Source organism: Melospiza georgiana, chromosome 2 (genome assembly GCF_028018845.1).
Source record: "Melospiza georgiana isolate bMelGeo1 chromosome 2, bMelGeo1.pri, whole genome shotgun sequence".
NCBI classification, from domain to species: Eukaryota; Metazoa; Chordata; class Aves; order Passeriformes; family Passerellidae; genus Melospiza; species Melospiza georgiana.
The window spans coordinates 70,353,691-70,378,910 of record NC_080431.1 but is presented as its reverse complement, the minus strand read 5'-3'; the positions used below and the strand labels follow the sequence as shown (position 1 = coordinate 70,378,910).

The window sequence follows — 25,220 nt, the reverse complement described above, 5'->3', positions numbered from 1 at the left end:
CAGCTCTCTGACTTCTGCTGTGCCTCTGCTCTAAATAAATCGGGATTTGCAAGGAACGCTCACTGTGCTCCCACTGCTCTAGCTTGGACTGGGATTCAGTTTCTTTCTTCACAGTAGCTGGCACGTGTTGGGTTTGGATGGAAAGGAATGCTGTGCTCCAAACAGAGGTGCTTTGCTTTCTGCTGAGCAGGGCTTGCCCTCTTCAAGGACTTTGCAGTGTCCCTTGGTACACCAGTGCAATGTTTCCCACTGGGAAGGGAGGGATGAACGTCAAAGACAGAGGCAACAAACGCACCCTAAATTCCTTTGCCACGTCTGTGTCCTTGATTGGGAGGTGACCATCCATATTCTGGAAGGGAACATTTATTTCAAGGTTATTTCTACAACGGGGTTTTTTCTCCATTAATGTATTTAAAACCACTCTTTTTATCGTGCCCTGCATTTCCGGCCACCTTCATCTGCCGCTGAGCTTTCACAACACCAAATTTCTCCCTGCACTGGTTAGAGGCATCTGTGTATTCTTCTCCTGACCTGGATTCACAGGGCACAAAGCTTCCTTTTCCATCCCCTTTCCCAGAGACGATGCCTGTCCAGGCAAGCCAGTCTCATGCCTCACCTGCTCGGCTTCTGACATTTGGGCATCACCTGCTCTGTGTCCTTAGGAGGTGATGTTACCAAAGCGACCAGCACTGATGGACCCCAGCACCTTCAAAACCATTTTCCCCAGGGACCTTGCTTAGCAGTTCCCTGAGCAGCCTGAAGTCTGCTCTCTTCATGCTTCGAGCTGAGGCTTTGCTGGCCCTTTTCCTCTTGTCAGAGGTTTGAGCCTCCATTCATTTGTGGCAGCTGTGGCCAAGAGGGCCCCCAATCCCCGCTTGGCCCAGGGCACCTGGGGCTCAGACGGCGGCCTGGCTCAAGGGGGGCTGAGCTGGAGAGTCCTGGGCTGTGGGGGCTCCTCCCTTACTGGGAGGAGGCTTCCTGGGGAGGAAGAAGGCTCTGGCATGAGCCACGAGGCCTGGTGCGCATTTGCCTGCTGCCGATGAGAGGGAAAGAAAGAGGAAGAGTTCATCAGGGCTCAACCTGAAATGACGTTCTGCTGCTTCTGGTTCTTCACAGAGCTTTGGAGAGGAGACGTCTCTGTCCCTGACACCAGCCGGCCCTTGCAATGCACACAGAGACAGTGTGTCACTTCAGGAGACACACCAAGAAGCCCCTGTCACTTTCAAAGGGCAGCTGTTGTTTCACTGTTGCATTTCTTGGCTGTGTCAAGCCCCTCCTACCCGCACTACAGCCTGCGCTTGGAGACACAAAAGGAGCATCCTGGAGGAAAGGCATGGAAAGCTTGACAAAGGCTGAGGGGAGCACTCAGATCTCCCCCTTTCCCAAGAGGTTTCTTTAGCTGAAGTTGCTGACAAGGACCAGACTTGACTAGCTGCAATGGGTTTGTTGTTGTTTTATTTCTCGGGTCCTCAGTCCTGTGTGGGATTCTGTACGTGGGTGCAGCAGGGGCTCCAGCAAGGTGTCAAAAGCGCCTGCCCTGCACCCAAGGGTGGCGCAAGATCTCCTCCAGCTGTGGCCTGTAAGCGGGGTGCTTGGTCAAGCACCAGCGGATCAGATGCTGGCACTCTGCGGAGAGAAGGCACAGACAGCGCCGGTCACTGGCAGAAGGCTCCTGCCCAGCTGCCCCCGGCACCCGCGGGGCCCCGGCCGCACTGCGTGTGCTCGGGGCTGCGCCGGCCTCCCGAGCGACCGTGCCCCGCGGGCAGAGAGCGGCACGGCGGGACACGGCCGCCTCCTTCGGCCACGCGGGCCACGCTGACCCCGTGGGCACGGGCCACCTCCTGCGGCCGGCCCTGGGGGCAGACGGACGGTGCACGGATCTGGGTGAGGGCCGCGCCGGGCTGCGCGCCGCCGGCTGCCATAGCCGCCTGCTTGGGGCCGGAGACCAACCTGGAGAGACCTGCTGCCAGAAGAAGGGCTGCCCCAGCAGGATGGCATGGTCGTCCTCAAAGGGGAGTCTCCCGCAGACCATGACGTACAGCAGCACGCCCAGGGACCAAACGGTGGCTTCATGGCCGTCGTAGCAGCCAAGGCAGACCCACTCGGGCGGGCTGTAGGCGTGCGTTCCTAGGGGAGACGGGCGGCGCTGTCCAGGCACGGGCTGCTGCCTTCCAGAGCCCAGCGCCAGGCTCCTGGCTGAGGCAGGGGCTGCACCCGCGGCCACAGCTTCCCCCCCGAGGCCACCCCGCGTCCCCCAGCCAGCTGGCCAAAGCCAAGGAACCATTGTGCCAGGCAAAGAAGGCCCGTGGAGCGTCTCGAGCCCTTGCGGGCCTGCCGAGCCGGGAGGCCCGGAGCTGGCTTTTGCCGCCCCCCCTGCTGCCGGCAGGGCCGGCAGCCGGGTCCCGGGGCACTGCGTCTGCCCTGGGCCAAAGGGCAGCTGGCTGAAGGCCGCAGCCCACAGCCCAGGAGGGAGTGGGGCCCTGCAGTGCCTGGCACCGGGAGCGGGGCCCGGGCCATGGGCTCACCGGCAAAGCGCGTGTAGGCCCGCTCCTGGAGGAAGGTGCCACAACCGAAGTCGATGAGCTTCAGGTCGCCGCTCTCCGGGTCCACGAGGAGGTTCGCCGGCTTGATGTCCCGGTGCAGGACGCCGCAGGCGGTGCAGTGCCGCACGGCCTCCAGCACCTGGACGAAAAGCCAGCGCGCCATCTCCTCGCACAGGAACTCCTGCTCCAGCAGGAGCTGCAGGAGATCCTGCCATGCCTCCGGACGCTCCAGCACCAGCACGAAGCTGTCAGGCAGCTCGAACCAGTCGAGGAGCTGGATGATGTTGTAGCAGCTGGAGCCCACCTTCTCCATCAGCACGACCTCCATGGGCACGCGGGTGCCGTCGGGCTGCGAGGAGGAGAAAATCAGTGCCTGTGGCAGGCCTGATGCTGCCCCGGGGCTGCTGCGCTGCGCCCTGCCTGGGATGCCCCCGTGCCCCCTTGCGCAGCCTCCCCGGTGCTGGGGCTTCCCCCCGCCTAGGGGATGCTTGGGGGGTGCCCCTGCCCGGCCCCGCCGCCGCTGTTTGGCACGGCCGGGCCCGCGATGCTGCGGCTTGCACGCTGAGCCCGCGCCCGCTGTCCCCGCCTCCCGCTGGCAGTCGGCGCCCCGGGATTCTCCCTGCCTGACCCGGCCCGCTCTGTCCCGCCGGCCCCGCTCCCTCACCAGCTCGTCCCACTGCAGGACGCTCTCCCGGGACACGCGTTTGATGGCCACCTGCAAGCCATGGAGAGAGGAGGGCTGAGCTCCGGCCCTGCCCCTCCCCAGCGCTTCCCCTCGTCCCACGCCCGGCCGTCGCGGCCACTCACCGGTCTCCCGTCGGAGAGGCGGATGCCCGAGAAAACGGTGCCAAAGCCACCGCTGCCCAGCTGCGGGCCCAGCTGGTACAGCTCCTGCAGCTCCTTCCTTTGCCCTGCAAAAGGCCGAGAGCAGCCATCAGCCCTGCGCCCAGGAACACCCCAGTGCCCGCGAGTGCAGCGGGCCGGGCCCCCGCGGGCCGCTCCGCTCTCACCTGCTCCCTGCTGCGCGCCGGGCAGCGGCCCCTGCTCCGCAGCCGCCGGGCTGGCGAGCGGCAGAGCCGGGCCTGGGCAGCGCGCACAGGCGGCTGCAGGAGCCCCGGGGCAGCGGGGCACGGCGGCACCGTCACTGGCCCCGGCCTCGTGGGCTGGACTCTGCCATTGACCATGGCCGGGGCTGCAGCCCGAGGCTTCTTCACCCAGGGGGGTGCCAGGAGCAGCTGCAAAGCAAGCAGGGCTTTCTGAAGCCGTGCCATCAGAGGCACAGGAAAGAGCCAGTGACCCCTGGGCTGCTCCCAGGGGCCCTGGCCTGGCCTGGCCGTGCCCTTCAAGAGCCCCGGGGCAGCCTCAGACAGCTCTTCAGGAGATCTCACCTGCTATTGGAGAGCCCTTCGTGGCAGTCGAGGGCTGTCTTGGGACAGCTTCCTGGAGATGGAGGAGCCTCCTTGATGTATCCAGGCTGGTCTCCACCACCAGGCTCGGGCTTTCTCCAGCTGGCACAAGCGGCACAGCGTCCTGGCAGCTGTGGGATGACCACTGCTGGCTCCAGGACGCTTGCTGCTTGGCCAGCTTCTCCCAAGAAGGCTCCCCTGGATCGGGCTGGGCTCCCGTTTGGACTTCTGGGCTTTCCCTGGCCATGTCAGGGGTCAGGGGTGCGCCCGCGTTGTTGAAGCCCGTGCGTCCAAGGGAGCTGGGAGACCTGTCCACGGGCCCTGCATCTTCTGCAGGCTGACAGGTCTCAGTGAGCCTCTGCGAGGGATGGAGGCTGTCAGAGATAGCAGAGGCTCCTGGCAGGATGCAGGGTCTCTGACAGCCTGATGTTCCTGCACGGATGGCTCTCCCCTGCTGTGCCATCCTTGCAGGCCTTGAGGCTCTCCCAGCGATGGAGAATCTTGCTGGGAGCAGCCTCTTGAAGGGATGGAGGCTTCGGGAGGAGCTGGAGGGGCCACAGCAGGGCAGGTGGCCTCGCTTCACCAGCTCCTCCAGTTGTTTCCACAGCGCCTGCCACATCCCCGAGTAGAGCGGCGCACGTGTCCCTCTGGGATGCCGGAGCAGCCGCATCAGCTCCTGCAGCTCCTGGGCCAGAGCCACGCAGGGGCCGCAGCTGCAGGGCCTGCCCAGGGGGCTGGCGGGAGCACGTGGCCGCTTGCGCCGAGTCGCCCGAGGCCTGGGGGCCCTGGGAGCCACAGGGGCTCCTCGGTTCCTCCGTGAGCCTCGGGGCCGGACCCCGGGGCGCTCGCTCCTCTTTGCCGTCCGTGCCCGCCGGCTCGGTGGGTGCCGGTGGCCAAGGGCCCACCAGACAGCCCCAGCGGCCAGCAGCAGGACAAGCACAGTCCCCAGGACGACGCCGTCACTCGTGGCTCCGGCACGACCCATCGCGACTGCACTGGCGGCCGCGGGTGCTGGCCCGGCTTATCCAGCGGCAGCGCAGTGATGTCACAGTGCTGCGGCCGGCACTGCCCGGGGACATCACAGCCCTTGGACATGACAGCCCGGGGACATCACAGCCCTGCCTCAGGGCAGCGCTCAGCTCCTCTGTGCCCTCAGAGCCCAGCCCGCTCCCGAGGGCAGCAGAACCGGCTCGTGGCTGGAGATGGATGTGGCCAGAGAAAGCTGCTGGCAGGGAGAACGGGAGCTCAGCCTGTGGCAAGGCATCGTTCCCTGGTGCCAGGGGTGCACCTGGAAGGGCGCTGGTGCCAGCAGCATCCAGCCCACGGCTCCCGGGACGTTGGTTCCCAGCTGGAAGCCCCCACTACTGTGTGCCTGAGAAGAGAGATCCTCCAGAGACAAAGGGAGTTGACATTCTTCTGTCTCTGGGGAGCTCTCCTGAACTGGCTGTGGAGGGCAGGAAGAGCCTCTTGTTAGCAGCTCTCTGACTTCTGCTGTGCCTCTGCTCTAAATAAATCGGGATTTGCAAGGAACGCTCACTGTGCTCCCACTGCTCTAGCTTGGACTGGGATTCAGTTTCTTTCTTCACAGTAGCTGGCACGTGTTGGGTTTGGATGGAAAGGAATGCTGTGCTCCAAACAGAGGTGCTTTGCTTTCTGCTGAGCAGGGCTTGCCCTCTTCAAGGACTTTGCAGTGTCCCTTGGTACACCAGTGCAATGTTTCCCACTGGGAAGGGAGGGATGAACGTCAAAGACAGAGGCAACAAACGCACCCTAAATTCCTTTGCCACGTCTGTGTCCTTGATTGGGAGGTGACCATCCATATTCTGGAAGGGAACATTTATTTCAAGGTTATTTCTACAACGGGGTTTTTTCTCCATTAATGTATTTAAAACCACTCTTTTTATCGTGCCCTGCATTTCCGGCCACCTTCATCTGCCGCTGAGCTTTCACAACACCAAATTTCTCCCTGCACTGGTTAGAGGCATCTGTGTATTCTTCTCCTGACCTGGATTCACAGGGCACAAAGCTTCCTTTTCCATCCCCTTTCCCAGAGACGATGCCTGTCCAGGCAAGCCAGTCTCATGCCTCACCTGCTCGGCTTCTGACATTTGGGCATCACCTGCTCTGTGTCCTTAGGAGGTGATGTTACCAAAGCGACCAGCACTGATGGACCCCAGCACCTTCAAAACCATTTTCCCCAGGGACCTTGCTTAGCAGTTCCCTGAGCAGCCTGAAGTCTGCTCTCTTCATGCTTCGAGCTGAGGCTTTGCTGGCCCTTTTCCTCTTGTCAGAGGTTTGAGCCTCCATTCATTTGTGGCAGCTGTGGCCAAGAGGGCCCCCAATCCCCGCTTGGCCCAGGGCACCTGGGGCTCAGACGGCGGCCTGGCTCAAGGGGGGCTGAGCTGGAGAGTCCTGGGCTGTGGGGGCTCCTCCCTTACTGGGAGGAGGCTTCCTGGGGAGGAAGAAGGCTCTGGCATGAGCCACGAGGCCTGGTGCGCATTTGCCTGCTGCCGATGAGAGGGAAAGAAAGAGGAAGAGTTCATCAGGGCTCAACCTGAAATGACGTTCTGCTGCTTCTGGTTCTTCACAGAGCTTTGGAGAGGAGACGTCTCTGTCCCTGACACCAGCCGGCCCTTGCAATGCACACAGAGACAGTGTGTCACTTCAGGAGACACACCAAGAAGCCCCTGTCACTTTCAAAGGGCAGCTGTTGTTTCACTGTTGCATTTCTTGGCTGTGTCAAGCCCCTCCTACCCGCACTACAGCCTGCGCTTGGAGACACAAAAGGAGCATCCTGGAGGAAAGGCATGGAAAGCTTGACAAAGGCTGAGGGGAGCACTCAGATCTCCCCTTTTCCCAAGAGGTTTCTTTAGCTGAAGTTGCTGACAAGGACCAGACTTGACTAGCTGCAATGGGTTTGTTGTTGTTTTATTTCTCGGGTCCTCAGTCCTGTGTGGGATTCTGTACGTGGGTGCAGCAGGGGCTCCAGCAAGGTGTCAAAAGCGCCTGCCCTGCACCCAAGGGTGGCGCAAGATCTCCTCCAGCTGTGGCCTGTAAGCGGGGTGCTTGGTCAAGCACCAGCGGATCAGATGCTGGCACTCTGCGGAGAGAAGGCACAGACAGCGCCGGTCACTGGCAGAAGGCTCCTGCCCAGCTGCCCCCGGCACCCGCGGGGCCCCGGCCGCACTGCGTGTGCTCGGGGCTGCGCCGGCCTCCCGAGCGACCGTGCCCCGCGGGCAGAGAGCGGCACGGCGGGACACGGCCGCCTCCTTCGGCCACGCGGGCCACGCTGACCCCGTGGGCACGGGCCACCTCCTGCGGCCGGCCCTGGGGGCAGACGGACGGTGCACGGATCTGGGTGAGGGCCGCGCCGGGCTGCGCGCCGCCGGCTGCCATAGCCGCCTGCTTGGGGCCGGAGACCAACCTGGAGAGACCTGCTGCCAGAAGAAGGGCTGCCCCAGCAGGATGGCATGGTCGTCCTCAAAGGGGAGTCTCCCGCAGACCATGACGTACAGCAGCACGCCCAGGGACCAAACGGTGGCTTCATGGCCGTCGTAGCAGCCAAGGCAGACCCACTCGGGCGGGCTGTAGGCGTGCGTTCCTAGGGGAGACGGGCGGCGCTGTCCAGGCACGGGCTGCTGCCTTCCAGAGCCCAGCGCCAGGCTCCTGGCTGAGGCAGGGGCTGCACCCGCGGCCACAGCTTCCCCCCCGAGGCCACCCCGCGTCCCCCAGCCAGCTGGCCAAAGCCAAGGAACCATTGTGCCAGGCAAAGAAGGCCCGTGGAGCGTCTCGAGCCCTTGCGGGCCTGCCGAGCCGGGAGGCCCGGAGCTGGCTTTTGCCGCCCCCCCTGCTGCCGGCAGGGCCGGCAGCCGGGTCCCGGGGCACTGCGTCTGCCCTGGGCCAAAGGGCAGCTGGCTGAAGGCCGCAGCCCACAGCCCAGGAGGGAGTGGGGCCCTGCAGTGCCTGGCACCGGGAGCGGGGCCCGGGCCATGGGCTCACCGGCAAAGCGCGTGTAGGCCCGCTCCTGGAGGAAGGTGCCACAACCGAAGTCGATGAGCTTCAGGTCGCCGCTCTCCGGGTCCACGAGGAGGTTCGCCGGCTTGATGTCCCGGTGCAGGACGCCGCAGGCGGTGCAGTGCCGCACGGCCTCCAGCACCTGGACGAAAAGCCAGCGCGCCATCTCCTCGCACAGGAACTCCTGCTCCAGCAGGAGCTGCAGGAGATCCTGCCATGCCTCCGGACGCTCCAGCACCAGCACGAAGCTGTCAGGCAGCTCGAACCAGTCGAGGAGCTGGATGATGTTGTAGCAGCTGGAGCCCACCTTCTCCATCAGCACGACCTCCATGGGCACGCGGGTGCCGTCGGGCTGCGAGGAGGAGAAAATCAGTGCCTGTGGCAGGCCTGATGCTGCCCCGGGGCTGCTGCGCTGCGCCCTGCCTGGGATGCCCCCGTGCCCCCTTGCGCAGCCTCCCCGGTGCTGGGGCTTCCCCCCGCCTAGGGGATGCTTGGGGGGTGCCCCTGCCCGGCCCCGCCGCCGCTGTTTGGCACGGCCGGGCCCGCGATGCTGCGGCTTGCACGCTGAGCCCGCGCCCGCTGTCCCCGCCTCCCGCTGGCAGTCGGCGCCCCGGGATTCTCCCTGCCTGACCCGGCCCGCTCTGTCCCGCCGGCCCCGCTCCCTCACCAGCTCGTCCCACTGCAGGACGCTCTCCCGGGACACGCGTTTGATGGCCACCTGCAAGCCATGGAGAGAGGAGGGCTGAGCTCCGGCCCTGCCCCTCCCCAGCGCTTCCCCTCGTCCCACGCCCGGCCGTCGCGGCCACTCACCGGTCTCCCGTCGGAGAGGCGGATGCCCGAGAAAACGGTGCCAAAGCCACCGCTGCCCAGCTGCGGGCCCAGCTGGTACAGCTCCTGCAGCTCCTTCCTTTGCCCTGCAAAAGGCCGAGAGCAGCCATCAGCCCTGCGCCCAGGAACACCCCAGTGCCCGCGAGTGCAGCGGGCCGGGCCCCCGCGGGCCGCTCCGCTCTCACCTGCTCCCTGCTGCGCGCCGGGCAGCGGCCCCTGCTCCGCAGCCGCCGGGCTGGCGAGCGGCAGAGCCGGGCCTGGGCAGCGCGCACAGGCGGCTGCAGGAGCCCCGGGGCAGCGGGGCACGGCGGCACCGTCACTGGCCCCGGCCTCGTGGGCTGGACTCTGCCATTGACCATGGCCGGGGCTGCAGCCCGAGGCTTCTTCACCCAGGGGGGTGCCAGGAGCAGCTGCAAAGCAAGCAGGGCTTTCTGAAGCCGTGCCATCAGAGGCACAGGAAAGAGCCAGTGACCCCTGGGCTGCTCCCAGGGGCCCTGGCCTGGCCTGGCCGTGCCCTTCAAGAGCCCCGGGGCAGCCTCAGACAGCTCTTCAGGAGATCTCACCTGCTATTGGAGAGCCCTTCGTGGCAGTCGAGGGCTGTCTTGGGACAGCTTCCTGGAGATGGAGGAGCCTCCTTGATGTATCCAGGCTGGTCTCCACCACCAGGCTCGGGCTTTCTCCAGCTGGCACAAGCGGCACAGCGTCCTGGCAGCTGTGGGATGACCACTGCTGGCTCCAGGACGCTTGCTGCTTGGCCAGCTTCTCCCAAGAAGGCTCCCCTGGATCGGGCTGGGCTCCCGTTTGGACCTCTGGGCTTTCCCTGGCCACGTCAGGGGTCAGGGGTGCGCCCGCGTTGTTGAAGCCCGTGCGTCCAAGGGAGCTGGGAGACCTGTCCACGGGCCCTGCATCTTCTGCAGGCTGACAGGTCTCAGTGAGCCTCTGCGAGGGATGGAGGCTGTCAGAGATAGCAGAGGCTCCTGGCAGGATGCAGGGTCTCTGACAGCCTGATGTTCCTGCACGGATGGCTCTCCCCTGCTGTGCCATCCTTGCAGGCCTTGAGGCTCTCCCAGCGATGGAGAATCTTGCTGGGAGCAGCCTCTTGAAGGGATGGAGGCTTCGGGAGGAGCTGGAGGGGCCACAGCAGGGCAGGTGGCCTCGCTTCACCAGCTCCTCCAGTTGTTTCCACAGCGCCTGCCACATCCCCGAGTAGAGCGGCGCACGTGTCCCTCTGGGATGCCGGAGCAGCCGCATCAGCTCCTGCAGCTCCTGGGCCAGAGCCACGCAGGGGCCGCAGCTGCAGGGCCTGCCCAGGGGGCTGGCGGGAGCACGTGGCCGCTTGCGCCGAGTCGCCCGAGGCCTTGGGGCCCTGGGAGCCACAGGGGCTCCTCGGTTCCTCCGTGAGCCTCGGGGCCGGACCCCGGGGCGCTCGCTCCTCTTTGCCGTCCGTGCCCGCCGGCTCGGTGGGTGCCGGTGGCCAAGGGCCCACCAGACAGCCCCAGCGGCCAGCAGCAGGACAAGCACAGTCCCCAGGACGACGCCGTCACTCGTGGCTCCGGCACGACCCATCGCGACTGCACTGGCGGCCGCGGGTGCTGGCCCGGCTTATCCAGCGGCAGCGCAGTGATGTCACAGTGCTGCGGCCGGCACTGCCCGGGGACATCACAGCCCTTGGACATCACAGCCCGGGGACATCACAGCCCTGCCTCAGGGCAGCGCTCAGCTCCTCTGTGCCCTCAGAGCCCAGCCCGCTCCCGAGGGCAGCAGAACCGGCTCGTGGCTGGAGATGGATGTGGCCAGAGAAAGCTGCTGGCAGGGAGAACGGGAGCTCAGCCTGTGGCAAGGCATCGTTCCCTGGTGCCAGGGGTGCACCTGGAAGGGCGCTGGTGCCAGCAGCATCCAGCCCACGGCTCCCGGGACGTTGGTTCCCAGCTGGAAGCCCCCACTACTGTGTGCCTGAGAAGAGAGATCCTCCAGAGACAAAGGGAGTTGACGTTCTTCTGTCTCTGGGGAGCTCTCCTGAACTGGCTGTGGAGGGCAGGAAGAGTCTCTTGTTAGCAGCTCTCTGACTTCTGCTGTGCCTCTGCTCTAAATAAATCGGGATTTGCAAGGAACGCTCACTGTGCTCCCACTGCTCTAGCTTGGACTGGGATTCAGTTTCTTTCTTCACAGTAGCTGGCACGTGTTGGGTTTGGATGGAAAGGAATGCTGTGCTCCAAACAGAGGTGCTTTGCTTTCTGCTGAGCAGGGCTTGCCCTCTTCAAGGACTTTGCAGTGTCCCTTGGTACACCAGTGCAATGTTTCCCACTGGGAAGGGAGGGATGAACGTCAAAGACAGAGGCAACAAACGCACCCTAAATTCCTTTGCCACGTCTGTGTCCTTGATTGGGAGGTGACCATCCATATTCTGGAAGGGAACATTTATTTCAAGGTTATTTCTACAACGGGGTTTTTTCTCCATTAATGTATTTAAAACCACTCTTTTTATCGTGCCCTGCATTTCCGGCCACCTTCATCTGCCGCTGAGCTTTCACAACACCAAATTTCTCCCTGCACTGGTTAGAGGCATCTGTGTATTCTTCTCCTGACCTGGATTCACAGGGCACAAAGCTTCCTTTTCCATCCCCTTTCCCAGAGACGATGCCTGTCCAGGCAAGCCAGTCTCATGCCTCACCTGCTCGGCTTCTGACATTTGGGCATCACCTGCTCTGTGTCCTTAGGAGGTGATGTTACCAAAGCGACCAGCACTGATGGACCCCAGCACCTTCAAAACCATTTTCCCCAGGGACCTTGCTTAGCAGTTCCCTGAGCAGCCTGAAGTCTGCTCTCTTCATGCTTCGAGCTGAGGCTTTGCTGGCCCTTTTCCTCTTGTCAGAGGTTTGAGCCTCCATTCCTTTGTGGCAGCTGTGGCCAAGAGGGCCCCCAATCCCCGCTTGGCCCAGGGCACCTGGGGCTCAGACGGCGGCCTGGCTCAAGGGGGGCTGAGCTGGAGAGTCCTGGGCTGTGGGGGCTCCTCCCTTACTGGGAGGAGGCTTCCTGGGGAGGAAGAAGGCTCTGGCATGAGCCACGAGGCCTGGTGCGCATTTGCCTGCTGCCGATGAGAGGGAAAGAAAGAGGAAGAGTTCATCAGGGCTCAACCTGAAATGACGTTCTGCTGCTTCTGGTTCTTCTCAGAGCTTTGGAGAGGAGACGTCTCTGTCCCTGACACCAGCCGGCCCTTGCAATGCACACAGAGACAGTGTGTCACTTCAGGAGACACACCAAGAAGCCCCTGTCACTTTCAAAGGGCAGCTGTTGTTTCACTGTTGCATTTCTTGGCTGTGTCAAGCCCCTCCTACCCGCACTACAGCCTGCGCTTGGAGACACAAAAGGAGCATCCTGGAGGAAAGGCATGGAAAGCTTGACAAAGGCTGAGGGGAGCACTCAGATCTCCCCTTTTCCCAAGAGGTTTCTTTAGCTGAAGTTGCTGACAAGGACCAGACTTGACTAGCTGCAATGGGTTTGTTGTTGTTTTATTTCTCGGGTCCTCAGTCCTGTGTGGGATTCTGTACGTGGGTGCAGCAGGGGCTCCAGCAAGGTGTCAAAAGCGCCTGCCCTGCACCCAAGGGTGGCGCAAGATCTCCTCCAGCTGTGGCCTGTAAGCGGGGTGCTTGGTCAAGCACCAGCGGATCAGATGCTGGCACTCTGCGGAGAGAAGGCACAGACAGCGCCGGTCACTGGCAGAAGGCTCCTGCCCAGCTGCCCCCGGCACCCGCGGGGCCCCGGCCGCACTGCGTGTGCTCGGGGCTGCGCCGGCCTCCCGAGCGACCGTGCCCCGCGGGCAGAGAGCGGCACGGCGGGACACGGCCGCCTCCTTCGGCCACGCGGGCCACGCTGACCCCGTGGGCACGGGCCACCTCCTGCGGCCGGCCCTGGGGGCAGACGGACGGTGCACGGAGCTGGGTGAGGGCCGCGCCGGGCTGCGCGCCGCCGGCTGCCATAGCCGCCTGCTTGGGGCCGGAGACCAACCTGGAGAGACCTGCTGCCAGAAGAAGGGCTGCCCCAGCAGGATGGCATGGTCGTCCTCAAAGGGGAGTCTCCCGCAGACCATGACGTACAGCAGCACGCCCAGGGACCAAACGGTGGCTTCATGGCCGTCGTAGCAGCCAAGGCAGACCCACTCGGGCGGGCTGTAGGCGTGCGTTCCTAGGGGAGACGGGCGGCGCTGTCCAGGCACGGGCTGCTGCCTTCCAGAGCCCAGCGCCAGGCTCCTGGCTGAGGCAGGGGCTGCACCCGCGGCCACAGCTTCCCCCCCGAGGCCACCCCGCGTCCCCCAGCCAGCTGGCCAAAGCCAAGGAACCATTGTGCCAGGCAAAGAAGGCCCGTGGAGCGTCTCGAGCCCTTGCGGGCCTGCCGAGCCGGGAGGCCCGGAGCTGGCTTTTGCCGCCCCCCCTGCTGCCGGCAGGGCCGGCAGCCGGGTCCCGGGGCACTGCGTCTGCCCTGGGCCAAAGGGCAGCTGGCTGAAGGCCGCAGCCCACAGCCCAGGAGGGAGTGGGGCCCTGCAGTGCCTGGCACCGGGAGCGGGGCCCGGGCCATGGGCTCACCGGCAAAGCGCGTGTAGGCCCGCTCCTGGAGGAAGGTGCCACAACCGTAGTCGATGAGCTTCAGGTCGCCGCTCTCCGGGTCCACGAGGAGGTTCGCCGGCTTGATGTCCCGGTGCAGGACGCCGCAGGCGGTGCAGTGCCGCACGGCCTCCAGCACCTGGACGAAAAGCCAGCGCGCCATCTCCTCGCACAGGAACTCCTGCTCCAGCAGGAGCTGCAGGAGATCCTGCCATGCCTCCGGACGCTCCAGCACCAGCACGAAGCTGTCAGGCAGCTCGAACCAGTCGAGGAGCTGGATGATGTTGTAGCAGCTGGAGCCCACCTTCTCCATCAGCACGACCTCCATGGGCACGCGGGTGCCGTCGGGCTGCGAGGAGGAGAAAATCAGTGCCTGTGGCAGGCCTGATGCTGCCCCGGGGCTGCTGCGCTGCGCCCTGCCTGGGATGCCCCCGTGCCCCCTTGCGCAGCCTCCCCGGTGCTGGGGCTTCCCCCCGCCTAGGGGATGCTTGGGGGGTGCCCCTGCCCGGCCCCGCCGCCGCTGTTTGGCACGGCCGGGCCCGCGATGCTGCGGCTTGCACGCTGAGCCCGCGCCCGCTGTCCCCGCCTCCCGCTGGCAGTCGGCGCCCCGGGATTCTCCCTGCCTGACCCGGCCCGCTCTGTCCCGCCGGCCCCGCTCCCTCACCAGCTCGTCCCACTGCAGGACGCTCTCCCGGGACACGCGTTTGATGGCCACCTGCAAGCCATGGAGAGAGGAGGGCTGAGCTCCGGCCCTGCCCCTCCCCAGCGCTTCCCCTCGTCCCACGCCCGGCCGTCGCGGCCACTCACCGGTCTCCCGTCGGAGAGGCGGATGCCCGAGAAAACGGTGCCAAAGCCACCGCTGCCCAGCTGCGGGCCCAGCTGGTACAGCTCCTGCAGCTCCTTCCTTTGCCCTGCAAAAGGCCGAGAGCAGCCATCAGCCCTGCGCCCAGGAACACCCCAGTGCCCGCGAGTGCAGCGGGCCGGGCCCCCGCGGGCCGCTCCGCTCTCACCTGCTCCCTGCTGCGCGCCGGGCAGCGGCCCCTGCTCCGCAGCCGCCGGGCTGGCGAGCGGCAGAGCCGGGCCTGGGCAGCGCGCACAGGCGGCTGCAGGAGCCCCGGGGCAGCGGGGCACGGCGGCACCGTCACTGGCCCCGGCCTCGTGGGCTGGACTCTGCCATTGACCATGGCCGGGGCTGCAGCCCGAGGCTTCTTCACCCAGGGGGGTGCCAGGAGCAGCTGCAAAGCAAGCAGGGCTTTCTGAAGCCGTGCCATCAGAGGCACAGGAAAGAGCCAGTGACCCCTGGGCTGCTCCCAGGGGCCCTGGCCTGGCCTGGCCGTGCCCTTCAAGAGCCCCGGGGCAGCCTCAGACAGCTCTTCAGGAGATCTCACCTGCTATTGGAGAGCCCTTCGTGGCAGTCGAGGGCTGTCTTGGGACAGCTTCCTGGAGGTGGAGGAGCCTCCTTGATGTATCCAGGCTGGTCTCCACCACCAGGCTCGGGCTTTCTCCAGCTGGCACAAGCGGCACAGCGTCCTGGCAGCTGTGGGATGACCACTGCTGGCTCCAGGACGCTTGCTGCTTGGCCAGCTTCTCCCAAGAAGGCTCCCCTGGATCGGGCTGGGCTCCCGTTTGGACTTCTGGGCTTTCCCTGGCCATGTCAGGGGTCAGGGGTGCGCCCGTGTTGTTGAAGCCCGTGCGTCCAAGGGAGCTGGGAGACCTGTCCACGGGCCCTGCATCTTCTGCAGGCTGACAGGTCTCAGTGAGCCTCTGCGAGGGATGGAGGCTGTCAGAGATAGCAGAGGCTCCTGGCAGGATGCAGGGTCTCTGACAGCCTGATGTTCCTGCACGGATGGCTCTCCCCTGCTGTGCCATCCTTGCAGGCCTTGAGGCTCTCCCAGCGATGGAGAATCTTGCTGGGAGCAGCCTCTTGAAGGGATGGAGGCTTCGGGAGGAGCTGGAGGGGCCACAGCAGGGCAGGTGGCCTCGCTTCACCAGCTCCTCCAGTTGTTTCCACAGCGCCTGCCACATCCCCGAGTAGAGCGGCGCACGTGTCCCTCTGGGATGCCAGAGCAGCCGCATCAGCTCCTGCAGCTCCTGGGCCAGAGCCACGCAGGGGCCGCAGCTGCAGGGCCTGCCCAGGGGGCTGGCGGGAGCACGTGGCCGCTTGCGCCGAGTCGCCCGAGGCCTGGGGGCCCTGGGAGCCACAGGGGCTCCTCGGTTCCTCCGTGAGCCTCGGGGCCGGACCCCGGGGCGCTCGCTCCTCTTTGCCGTCCGTGCCCGCCGGCTCGGTGGGTGCCGGTGGCCAAGGGCCCACCAGACAGCCCCAGCGGCCAGCAGCAGGACAAGCACAGTCCCCAGGACGACGCCGTCACTCGTGGCTCCGGCACGACCCATCGCGACTGCACTGGCGGCCGCGGGTGCTGGCCCGGCTTATCCAGCGGCAGCGCAGTGATGTCACAGTGCTGCGGCCGGCACTGCCCGGGGACATCACAGCCCTTGGACATCACAGCCCGGGGACATCACAGCCCTGCCTCAGGGCAGCGCTCAGCTCCTCTGTGCCCTCAGAGCCCAGCCCGCTCCCGAGGGCAGCAGAACCGGCTCGTGGCTGGAGATGGATGTGGCCAGAGAAAGCTGCTGGCAGGGAGAACGGGAGCTCAGCCTGTGGCAAGGCATCGTTCCCTGGTGCCAGGGGTGCACCTGGAAGGGCGCTGGTGCCAGCAGCATCCAGCCCACGGCTCCCGGGACGTTGGTTCCCAGCTGGAAGCCCCCACTACTGTGTGCCTGAGAAGAGAGATCCTCCAGAGACAAAGGGAGTTGACGTTCTTCTGTCTCTGGGGAGCTCTCCTGAACTGGCTGTGGAGGGCAGGAAGAGTCTCTTGTTAGCAGCTCTCTGACTTCTGCTGTGCCTCTGCTCTAAATAAATCGGGATTTGCAAGGAGCGCTCACTGTGCTCCCACTGCTCTAGCTTGGACTGGGATTCAGTTTCTTTCTTCACAGTAGCTGGCATGTGTTGGGGTTGGTCGAGGAGACATCCTGCACCATGCATAATTTTAGGAGCCAGAAGGCCGCTCATGGTCAAAGCCCCTTGGTGGGATGCAAGTCCCTGGACACGAACACTGGCCCTTTTCTATAGGAAACAAGACTCACCCCCAGTTTTTTGATGTCAGTTTGCAGGAGCCATTTGGCACTCCCAGGGCTGCCTGAGTTGTACATGGTGGCATGTTCAGTCTGGGAGAAATCCTGCACCTTTGGGAATTTCAGGAGGTGACAGCCCACTCAGGGCCACATGCTCCTGGACATGAATACCTGCCCTTTTCCCTATCAAACAAATCTCACGCCCCCAGTGTTTTGATGTCATTTCGCAGGAGACCTTTGGCACTCCAAGGACAGCCTGAGTTCTTGGTTGCGGCAGCTTTGGTCTGGGAGAAATCTTGCCCCATGCAACTTTAGGAGCCAAACACATAGGTAAAAAAAGAATTCAAGGTCATCTTTAATTGCTTTAATATTTTAAATCCTGACCTAATTTTGACAAGATTTTAATCTTTCTGAAATTCCCTCAAGGAAGACTTGTATGTGTGTAGTGCAGTTTACAGGAAAGCTGCCAGAGTCATTTGTTTTGTGTGTTAGAAACAATGTGGTAGGACACATGGTAGGAGAGGAAAGCTCAAAACCCTGGCAGCATGCTGTTGTTGATATTCTTTGATGTATGTTAAACCCAAAAACTGTTTTGTCCCTGTCGCTGTTTTTGGCCAGATTAAATTACAGGGCTGGGCTCAGAGAGAGAGAGAAAAAATATAAGAGTGCACACAGCTGAAAGTAAAAAGCATAGCAACAATGTGTGTTGTGCAGTTTAAGACTGTAGGGGAAAAAGTGATGCCCAGCACTCTTTTTTGTTCTAGAACTTTTTAAATGGTGGCAGCAGTTACTGAACTGAGAAGGAATTTGCATAAACTCTTCACTGTCTATTTGAAATGCTTAATTCGCACAATAATCAAGGGGCAGTATAAATTCCTCTCCAGTTATATGTAATATCAACTTATTTCACTTTTGAAGACGCTAGCTACAAAATTTAAAATATCACACAAAAGCCGTGTACACAAAATGGGCAAGAGGAGAAAGCTGTTGCTGGCTTCACCTTTCCCTCACTCCCCTTGAACTGCACCACACACATTGGTGTTATGTGCTTTTCTTCTCAGCAGCATATTCTATCTTGTAGAAATGATATTTAAAATTTAAACCATCCAGCAAGTGCTCCCACAAACAAGATCCTGGAACAAAATGACATATGTAGGCATCTCCTTCCTTTCCCAGTCCTTAATGTGCTCACATAACACGGCATTATTCACTTTCCTCTCAGGTTTATGTACACCCACATTTCTTCTCTCTCACCAATGCAGGATCTGAAAAGCAACCACCCCCTTTACTGATCCCACACTAAGGGTGCCAGGACTTGTTGGCTTTTACCTTCCTGATGCCACTGTCCTGGAGTGACTGGTCACAGAGTGAGCCGAGCTACGGCCCGTGAGGGGGAGCTTGTCACCTCTTCAGACCTGCAGGAGGGTTTATTGATTAATATTGTTCAATATTCATGCTGGTGAATGCTTTGCCTGTTAAATAAACAGGTTTTTTCCACTTTTCTCCAAGGAAATCTTTTCCCAAATCAGCTGGGGGAAGGGCCACTTGGATTTGCTTTCTAGAGGGACCCTAATTCAGAGGTCTCCTCCAAAATGTGCCCCAAACCAGGACAGCTGCCTTTCAATAGCTCTGCTAAATGGCAGGGTGCACTTACCAAAGAAGTAAATGTATCATGGTATTTTTAAACCACAAAATATGCAGATCCAACGTGGAAAAAGTCTCGTCGCTGTTCTCCAACAATGTTCGAGGATGGAAAGATTTCACTGACATTACTTTTATTTTCAAACATGTATTTGAATATGAAGTGGCACACACGTTTACTTCTGTCCTTCTCTCTCTTGTGTGAGAGCAATCCTTGAATATACTGTTGTAAGCCAAAATCTAATTTTTGGCAGGCCTTTGAAAAGTTCAGGAAGTTTTTTTCCATGGGAAGGAAAGCATGCAATGCCAGTGTTTCAGGTGGAGGTTATAGGCTGCCCAGGGAGCTGATATCAGGAGACTTTCTGTCCTACCACCTTTCATGTGGGGTCTATTTATTTGTGAGATCTTTATTGCTAGCAGTATCTAAATGTTGGTGGTGAGCTCTTGCCAGAGAACATAATTTCCACTCTTTGGGAAGGAAAGCACTTCTCTTTGGTGTTTCTGGTGCAAGGTGCAATCTACCAAACAGAAAAAAGCAAAACAGGGCAAGGTAAGGGTAGGCAAGGCATTGAGAGTCATGGAAGAAAGCAAGGCAAGGCAAAGACAGGAAAAAAGAGGCAGGAAAGCCAAGGTGAAGTGTGATTGACTATGGCAAAGCAAGAAGATGGAGTGGTGGGAAGGGCAAGGGAAGGACATGGAGGTGTAAGTAAGGAAATGCAAGGTTCAGATGGGAAAGGCAAGGCAAAGGAAGGGCAGACAAAGCTGAGCAAGGCCAGGGACAAAAGTTGTAAGCAAGTCAAGGCAGGAGATTGGGCATGCAAGGCAATGAAGTGCAAGGGAGAGGTAAGAGGCTAAGGCAATTCTAGGGCTGGCTTTTCAGGAAAAGAAAGGTAATAAAAGCTGACAGGGAAAACACCATAAAATTATGTCAAAGGAGGAAAAGGGATGTTCCTCTGGAAGGGTGACATGGCTGACAGGCAGGCCGAGGTGCCTTCAAATCAACACACGCAGCATGGGCAACAAACAGGAGGAGCTGGAAGCCACTCTGCTGCAAGAAAGTTATCTGCTGCGTTGCTGGAACTTGGTGGGATGAACCCCATGACTGGAGTGTCACCACTGATAGCCACAGCCTGCACAGCAGAAAAGGAGAGGAAGGAGAGGTGGAGGATTGCCCTCTACATCAAGAAGTGGATTCCATGTGAGGAGCAGTCTTTGAAGAACAGCCATGAGCAAGGCAAAGGCCTGCAGGTAACAATCAGTGCCCAAGGCAGCAAAGGAACCTTGTGGTTGGTATCTACTACAGGCTGCCCGATGAAGGGGATCCCGTTGACAAAGGCTTCTTTCTAATGCCACAGGAAGCATTGTGCTCTCAGGCTTTTGTCCTGCTGGAGAGCTTCAACCACTGTGCAGTGGAGATCCTTTCTTGACAGATGACTAGAACAGAGTTTCAGTGACCTTTTCAGTTAAGGCGTGTCATATGCAAAGAAATGTTGCTTTTGGCACCACTGGAAATTAATGTCAGCTGTAGATATGAGAAGCTCACAAGTCTCTTGCTCACTGAATATTCTGAAAGACATCAGAATGTCTTCAGCAAGATTTAGGACGAGATGCAAAGAGCCACATCTCTTTTCTGGTTCATTTTGTGGCCACAATTTCACTTCTTTTGATTCTTAACATGGATATTCTTAAACCCTACGTTGTCATCATTTGGTCAGCTCATGAGGTTTTTTCTTTTTAAAATTGTATTTTCTCAAGGCAGAGAAATTGCAACTATTTACTGTCGGTTTCTCGGCTGTTTAGGTGGCCTGGAAAGGCCCAGGGTGGCCTTGGACAGCCCGGCGCTTCAAAGGACGAGGAGAGACTTCTGATCTTTTCTCGGTCTCGGTGTTTATTAATTGTTTATCTAAAAGATTTTCTTTCAGCCCGACAGAGGTCTGCGCAGCAAGCCAGCCATGAGCACACTGCAAGCCCCCGGGGTGGTCACTTATCTTTATACCCGAAGTTACGTGTACAATATTTATAATTTTTCCCCGATACCTTCTACCCTTATTAACCGGTGCACTTCTAGTAAAGACCAATCCGAAAGTGCCACCATCACCACAGAAGATGGAGGCCAAGAAGAAGAAGAAGAAGGACAGGACACGCCCCAATTCCTCCATCTTACTTCTTTAGACCCCCCTGTACAGAAATCCTAAACCCTGTGTTCTACACTCTAATTAACTTATCCCTTCACCATTCACCCCAGTGAAATCCTCCCAGTCCTTATACAGGTGTCATCTCCTGTGTAGGATCAAAGTCCTGCCACCAGACACTTCTGGCAACATTCCAGGACTCCCGAGCCCCCCAAGGGTGTTCTTGGCCACTCTGCACCTCCATCCTGAGGTGCTGAGATCCCACAATTTACCTTTGAGTAGAGGAGCATACACAGAGTGCCAGGGCGAAAGATTATTCATACCAGCAAGGAAAAGGCAGGCATTGAAGGAGACTGTTGAAGGAGAGGTAAAATCTTCAATGCTAAAACTGAAGACAGAGCACCACTAAGTCAAATAAAAGATTTGTCTATTTGCTTTTAAACTGATACAAAGCAAGAAAAAGTAAATTATTATAATTACTTTAAATCTAGTAAAAAATGTGCTGAGATGTGCATTAAGACAAAGGTGGAAGTTCACAAGTTACAAATGCTTAAAACACTTCTTGCTAGGGATAGCATGGCATTGCATCAGGCAGTTTCCTAGTCCAACTGTTCTTGAAAGATTTGCATCTCAAAAAGATATGGCATATGAATTCTTAAATTTGACCTATAATGACATACACACAAACAAGCAAAACATTCTCTCTTCTCCTCCTTTTCTCTCTGCTTTCTTGTCATGGAGTGTGTGACTAAGGAGAAACTGAAAGAATCCATGAGTGACAGAGCTTACTCCCATCAATCCTCCCTGATGGAGTGATCAAACTGTAGTGGAAAAAACAGGGCTTTACCCTTTAAAGTGTATTTTATCCTGCTGAGATCAGCACATATATAGGGGATGAAACTTCCCACATCTGCCATCAAAGCTAGGAAAATGTAACTCAGTACTACCTGCAAAATTTTGCCTTGAATCCCCAAAGTAATGATGCTCTGTATCTCCATCCCTTAAACTCCAATTCTGTCAGCTTTTCAGTGCTCAGAAATGGATTAGTTAAGATAGCAATGAGGAAAAAAAGAACAAAATAAACACATTTTATTGTGTAAGTAAGTAGATTTTAGATGGAAATACTAAAAGTTAAGTATATATGGACCCCCACGCACACATTTCTCTTTTTAAAGTTGCACTTAAGGATTGTACTTCAAATATGGTTACACAGCTATCTTCCCCACACACACACTGACTGCCCCTTAATATTAGAACCTAATCTGCCACAAAATTACACGAAATAAAACCATCTGAGAAATATACTTGAGAATGACTGTTGTTTACAAAGAAGGTAATTTATAGTATACAATTACTGATAAGGTAGAACAAGAATTCAAAAACTGGACTGCATTACAAGCATTTCTTCAAACATACATTTTGGATTATTGCTGTAAGGTACTAATTGGTCTGTTCTAGACTAATTTACAGACATTCATAAAATAGTGAAAAATCCATGCTTTAGAAACCTGGGACATTTCATGCCTTTGTGCTAACAGAACATGAGGATGGAAGTGATTGGCAGTTTTCAATGTAGATTGGTAGCATTTAGAGGTTTTTTTCTGGTTTATTAACTGATTCTTTGTATTTTTTCTCCTTCTTTTCAGGTGATTTTTTATCTTCAGGTGTAGTCCATGGAGGGCTGTGAAACTTTTGTAGAGGTAAAAAACATGGTGTATAGAATACATATATGCATAAGCAGAAATAAAAAAAAGTATGTTAAAATTCCATGGCAACAGAATTGTCCTTAGAAAAGGGTCCTGATCTTTATTAAAGAAAGCATAATTAACAACCTTCACAGTGCAAAACTGTACAAGTCTGATGCTGCATATAGCTTCATATCACTGCATATTATATATACATATATATACCAATTATATATGTATTTAATATTTAATTATTTTGGAAATCTCTCCTACTCCTGCTTCCAGGGCTATAGACATCACACTATCAAATTAAATAATTTGACTACTAATTCATTTGACTACCAGCTCTTAAAATATTTAACAGTTTGCAAATTGTTACCAGCCAGAAGACATTTGGAACAGATGAACTGCAATCAGATGCAGTCAAAGTCTGAACTAAGTAGTCTTCTGTTTTGAGACAGAACTTGGTGAAGAATGTGTAAGTATACTTCAAGTAACTGCATTTCACAAGATCTTTTGGTAAAACCCAGCAATTGTTCTGAAAGGGAATACCTGAAAGCTTGTCCCTGTTCCTGCTGCCTTCAAATGAGATGTTGAATCATCACAATTCCCCAAACATGTCTTGGCAACCTGTCAACAGAAATGGCAGAGATAACTACTTCATATTTTTTCCAAAAATATTCAGTTTTCCAAAAAAACCTCCAAAATCACCAAGTCTTCTTTTAAGCCTAGTTGATGCAATGGAACAAAGCTTTCATAGCTAAGCTTATCCTAGCCTCCCATCATCCCTGTCATAGTCTTCAACAATATTGCTGAAGTCTTGTAACAGCCAGTTTAACAGCTTGAAACTAGATACTCATCCAGCTTTTTTACTTCATGCTTAAATCTCATCACCATAGTGAAGTTTACTTCTACAAGTGGTCCTAGGGAACAGAAAATTAACTACAAGTGTGTATTAGGGGTGAGGAAATAGTAACAAACAGTAGAAAATCAGCATTACAGTTAGAACTTCTCTATTACTATTCTCTTGTCTAAACTCTGGATCTCTAAGGTATAATAATCCCTGAATAGAAATATAAAGTCACTGAATGGGGAAATTAGATGAGTCTCAAGGTGAAAAATCTTGGTTCTTTAATTGCAGTCATTTTATTCAAGGAATAATGTTATATTCTTTGCAAATATGCTTTTTAATATCTGGGAAAACAGAGTTGCACAGCATAAATAAAATTAATTGAAAAGTAGATTTTTGAACCAGGGAGATCTCCAGATATGAAACCAGAGATTAAGGAGGAAGACAAAACTTGGAGGGGAAGATTTGAGGGACATGGCATGGATACTTAAAAAAACCCAAAAAACAATCTTTCCCTAATTCAAAGTCATCAAAAGACATGGCATACCATCACAGGCAGGGACATGCACCAAAGATTCCTCTATTGGCCTCCATTGAAATTGCAAGATTCCTTTGCATTTCATTTCCTTTCGGGAAGGGAAAGGAATCTTGCGAACCTGAAAAGAAAGGCTTACTAACACTCAGGATAGGAGATAGGATCAAATGAAATGCAATTGAAAAAAACTAAAAAAAACCAGAAAATCTGGATTTTTATCGTCTTCAAAAAATAGGCTGTGAGGAAATGAGCTGCATTGCAAAGGACCAAAACATGCCAAAAGTAAGCTCACAGATGTTGCAAAAGCAGGGGAAAAAGTCAAGGAGGAAGACATAACTTGGAGGGAGATATGAGGCACATGTCATGGAGGCTTAAAAAAAAAAAAGAAAAAAACCCCAAAAAAATCTTTCCCTAAGTCAAAGTCATCAAATGGCATGGCATGCCACCAAGGGCAGGGACATGCACCAAAGATTCCTTGATTGGTCCCCATTGAAATCGCAAGATTCCTTTTCCCTTCCTGAAAGGAAAGTAAAAGTAATCCTGCGAATCTGAAAAGAAAGGCTTACAAACACTCAGGAAAGGAGATAGGATCCAATGAAATGCAATTGAAGAAACCAGGAAATCAGGAGTTTTAGTGGCTTCAAAAAATAGGCTGTGAGGAAATGAGCGGCATTGCAAAGGACCAAAACTTGCCAAAACTAAGCTCACAGATGTTGCAAAAGCAGGGGAAACAGTCAAGGAGGAAGACAAAACTTGGAGGGGAAGATATGAGGGACATGGAATGGATACTTATTAAAAAAAAAAAAAAAAAGAAAAAATCTTTCCCTTAGTCAAAGCCATCAAATGGCACGGCATGCCATCAAGGTCAAGGACATGCACCAAAGATTCCTCTATTGGTCCCGATTGAAATTGCAAGGTTCCTTTTCCCTTCCCGAAAAGAAATGAAATGTCCTTTCGGGAAGGGCAAAGGAATCTTGTGAATCCGTAAAGCAAGTCTTACAAAGATATGAGGCTTCCCCGAGGGGTTCTCGAGGTGGAGGCAGAAGTGGGGCTGCTACCAAGGATCGCAGTGGTGCCGAGCATCATCCCCTCTGATGCTGAGGGACTGAGGGGTGGAATAGGGGGTTGTGTCAGAAAGGTGAAAGCTTGCTCAGTTTGAGGTGGTTGTTTGGGAAAGTACTGAAGTGCTAAAGTCAAATATTTTCTGCACCCCACAGAGGTTCTGGAGTGAAATCCTGCCTTCACTCATATGAGTAGTTTTCTTGCCTTTATTTCCATCTGGATAAAAATGTCCTCTTGGCCCTCTCCCTGTGGTGTTGTTGCCCTGATTAGCGTCTGTGTGTGCCTTTTCCAGATCGATTAACTTTGCTTTCTGATCATACAGAGATCAAGTGCAAAGACACCAGGTTTTCTTTAAAGCCTCGTTAATATCAGTCTGAGAGCCTTCAGGGATTGGAACTGGTCTTTTGCCTTCCACCTTGACTAGCCCACTTCACATCGAAGTTCTGTTTTACATGACTTCCCCATCTCCTGGAAGTTTCATGTGACTTCCCCATCTGGCAACAGAGTCATCCAGACACAGTGATTGCCGTTTAGCTGCCTGAAACTTACTATGTTTTTCCTGTTTCACCAACAAGTTTGTGTTTGTAGGCAATAGTCTCAATGACTGCACATAAAGATTCTCTGCAGTTCTCATTGTACTTTTGCGTACATTGAAAAATAATTGCAGATAAAGCTTGGATTTTTTTCTGCATAAATGTTTGAGTGTTGAATTTTGCATGTCTTCGGAGTTTTCCAGCTGGCAAGCATGTTAGTGTCTGTGTCTGGTAAGAGTATAATCATAGATGGCAGTGTGA

General features: G+C 56.6%; 2 protein-coding genes across 2 annotated transcripts; both read right to left on the bottom strand.

Moving 5' to 3' along the window:
- Positions 1 to 1,437: 1,437 nt before the first annotated feature.
- LOC131096878 (uncharacterized) lies at positions 1,438 to 4,934 on the bottom strand. The gene is made up of 7 exons (XM_058045520.1): positions 3,932 to 4,934; positions 3,554 to 3,778; positions 3,351 to 3,454; positions 3,208 to 3,258; positions 2,526 to 2,892; positions 1,951 to 2,127; positions 1,438 to 1,626 (listed from the first exon to the last, which is right to left on the bottom strand). Exons 1-7 carry the CDS (start codon positions 4,932 to 4,934, stop codon positions 1,523 to 1,525), a joined length of 2,031 nt encoding a protein of 676 aa, XP_057901503.1. The 3' UTR covers positions 1,438 to 1,522.
- A 520-nt stretch (positions 4,935 to 5,454) lies between these two features.
- On the bottom strand, positions 5,455 to 10,357 carry LOC131096877 (uncharacterized). The gene is made up of 7 exons (XM_058045519.1): positions 9,355 to 10,357; positions 8,977 to 9,201; positions 8,774 to 8,877; positions 8,631 to 8,681; positions 7,949 to 8,315; positions 7,374 to 7,550; positions 5,455 to 7,049 (listed from the first exon to the last, which is right to left on the bottom strand). The coding sequence occupies exons 1-7, from the start codon at positions 10,355 to 10,357 to the stop codon at positions 6,946 to 6,948; spliced, it is 2,031 nt and encodes a 676-aa protein (XP_057901502.1). The 3' UTR covers positions 5,455 to 6,945.
- Between the last annotated feature and the right edge of the window lie 14,863 nt (positions 10,358 to 25,220).

Coding starts and splice junctions, on each gene's coding strand:
- LOC131096878 (XM_058045520.1), bottom strand. CDS start 4,934: ATGGGTCGTGCCGGAGCCACGAGTGACGGCGTCGTCCTGGGGACTGTG. Junction 3,455..3,553: donor CGGCGCGCAGCAGGGAGCAG/GTGAGAGCGGAG, acceptor GGCCTTTTGCAG/GGCAAAGGAAGGAGCTGCAG. Junction 2,128..2,525: donor GGCCTACACGCGCTTTGCCG/GTGAGCCCATGG, acceptor CGTCTCCCCTAG/GAACGCACGCCTACAGCCCG.
- LOC131096877 (XM_058045519.1), bottom strand. CDS start 10,357: ATGGGTCGTGCCGGAGCCACGAGTGACGGCGTCGTCCTGGGGACTGTG. Junction 8,878..8,976: donor CGGCGCGCAGCAGGGAGCAG/GTGAGAGCGGAG, acceptor GGCCTTTTGCAG/GGCAAAGGAAGGAGCTGCAG. Junction 7,050..7,373: donor CTGGCAGCAGGTCTCTCCAG/GTTGGTCTCCGG, acceptor TTCTCTCCGCAG/AGTGCCAGCATCTGATCCGC.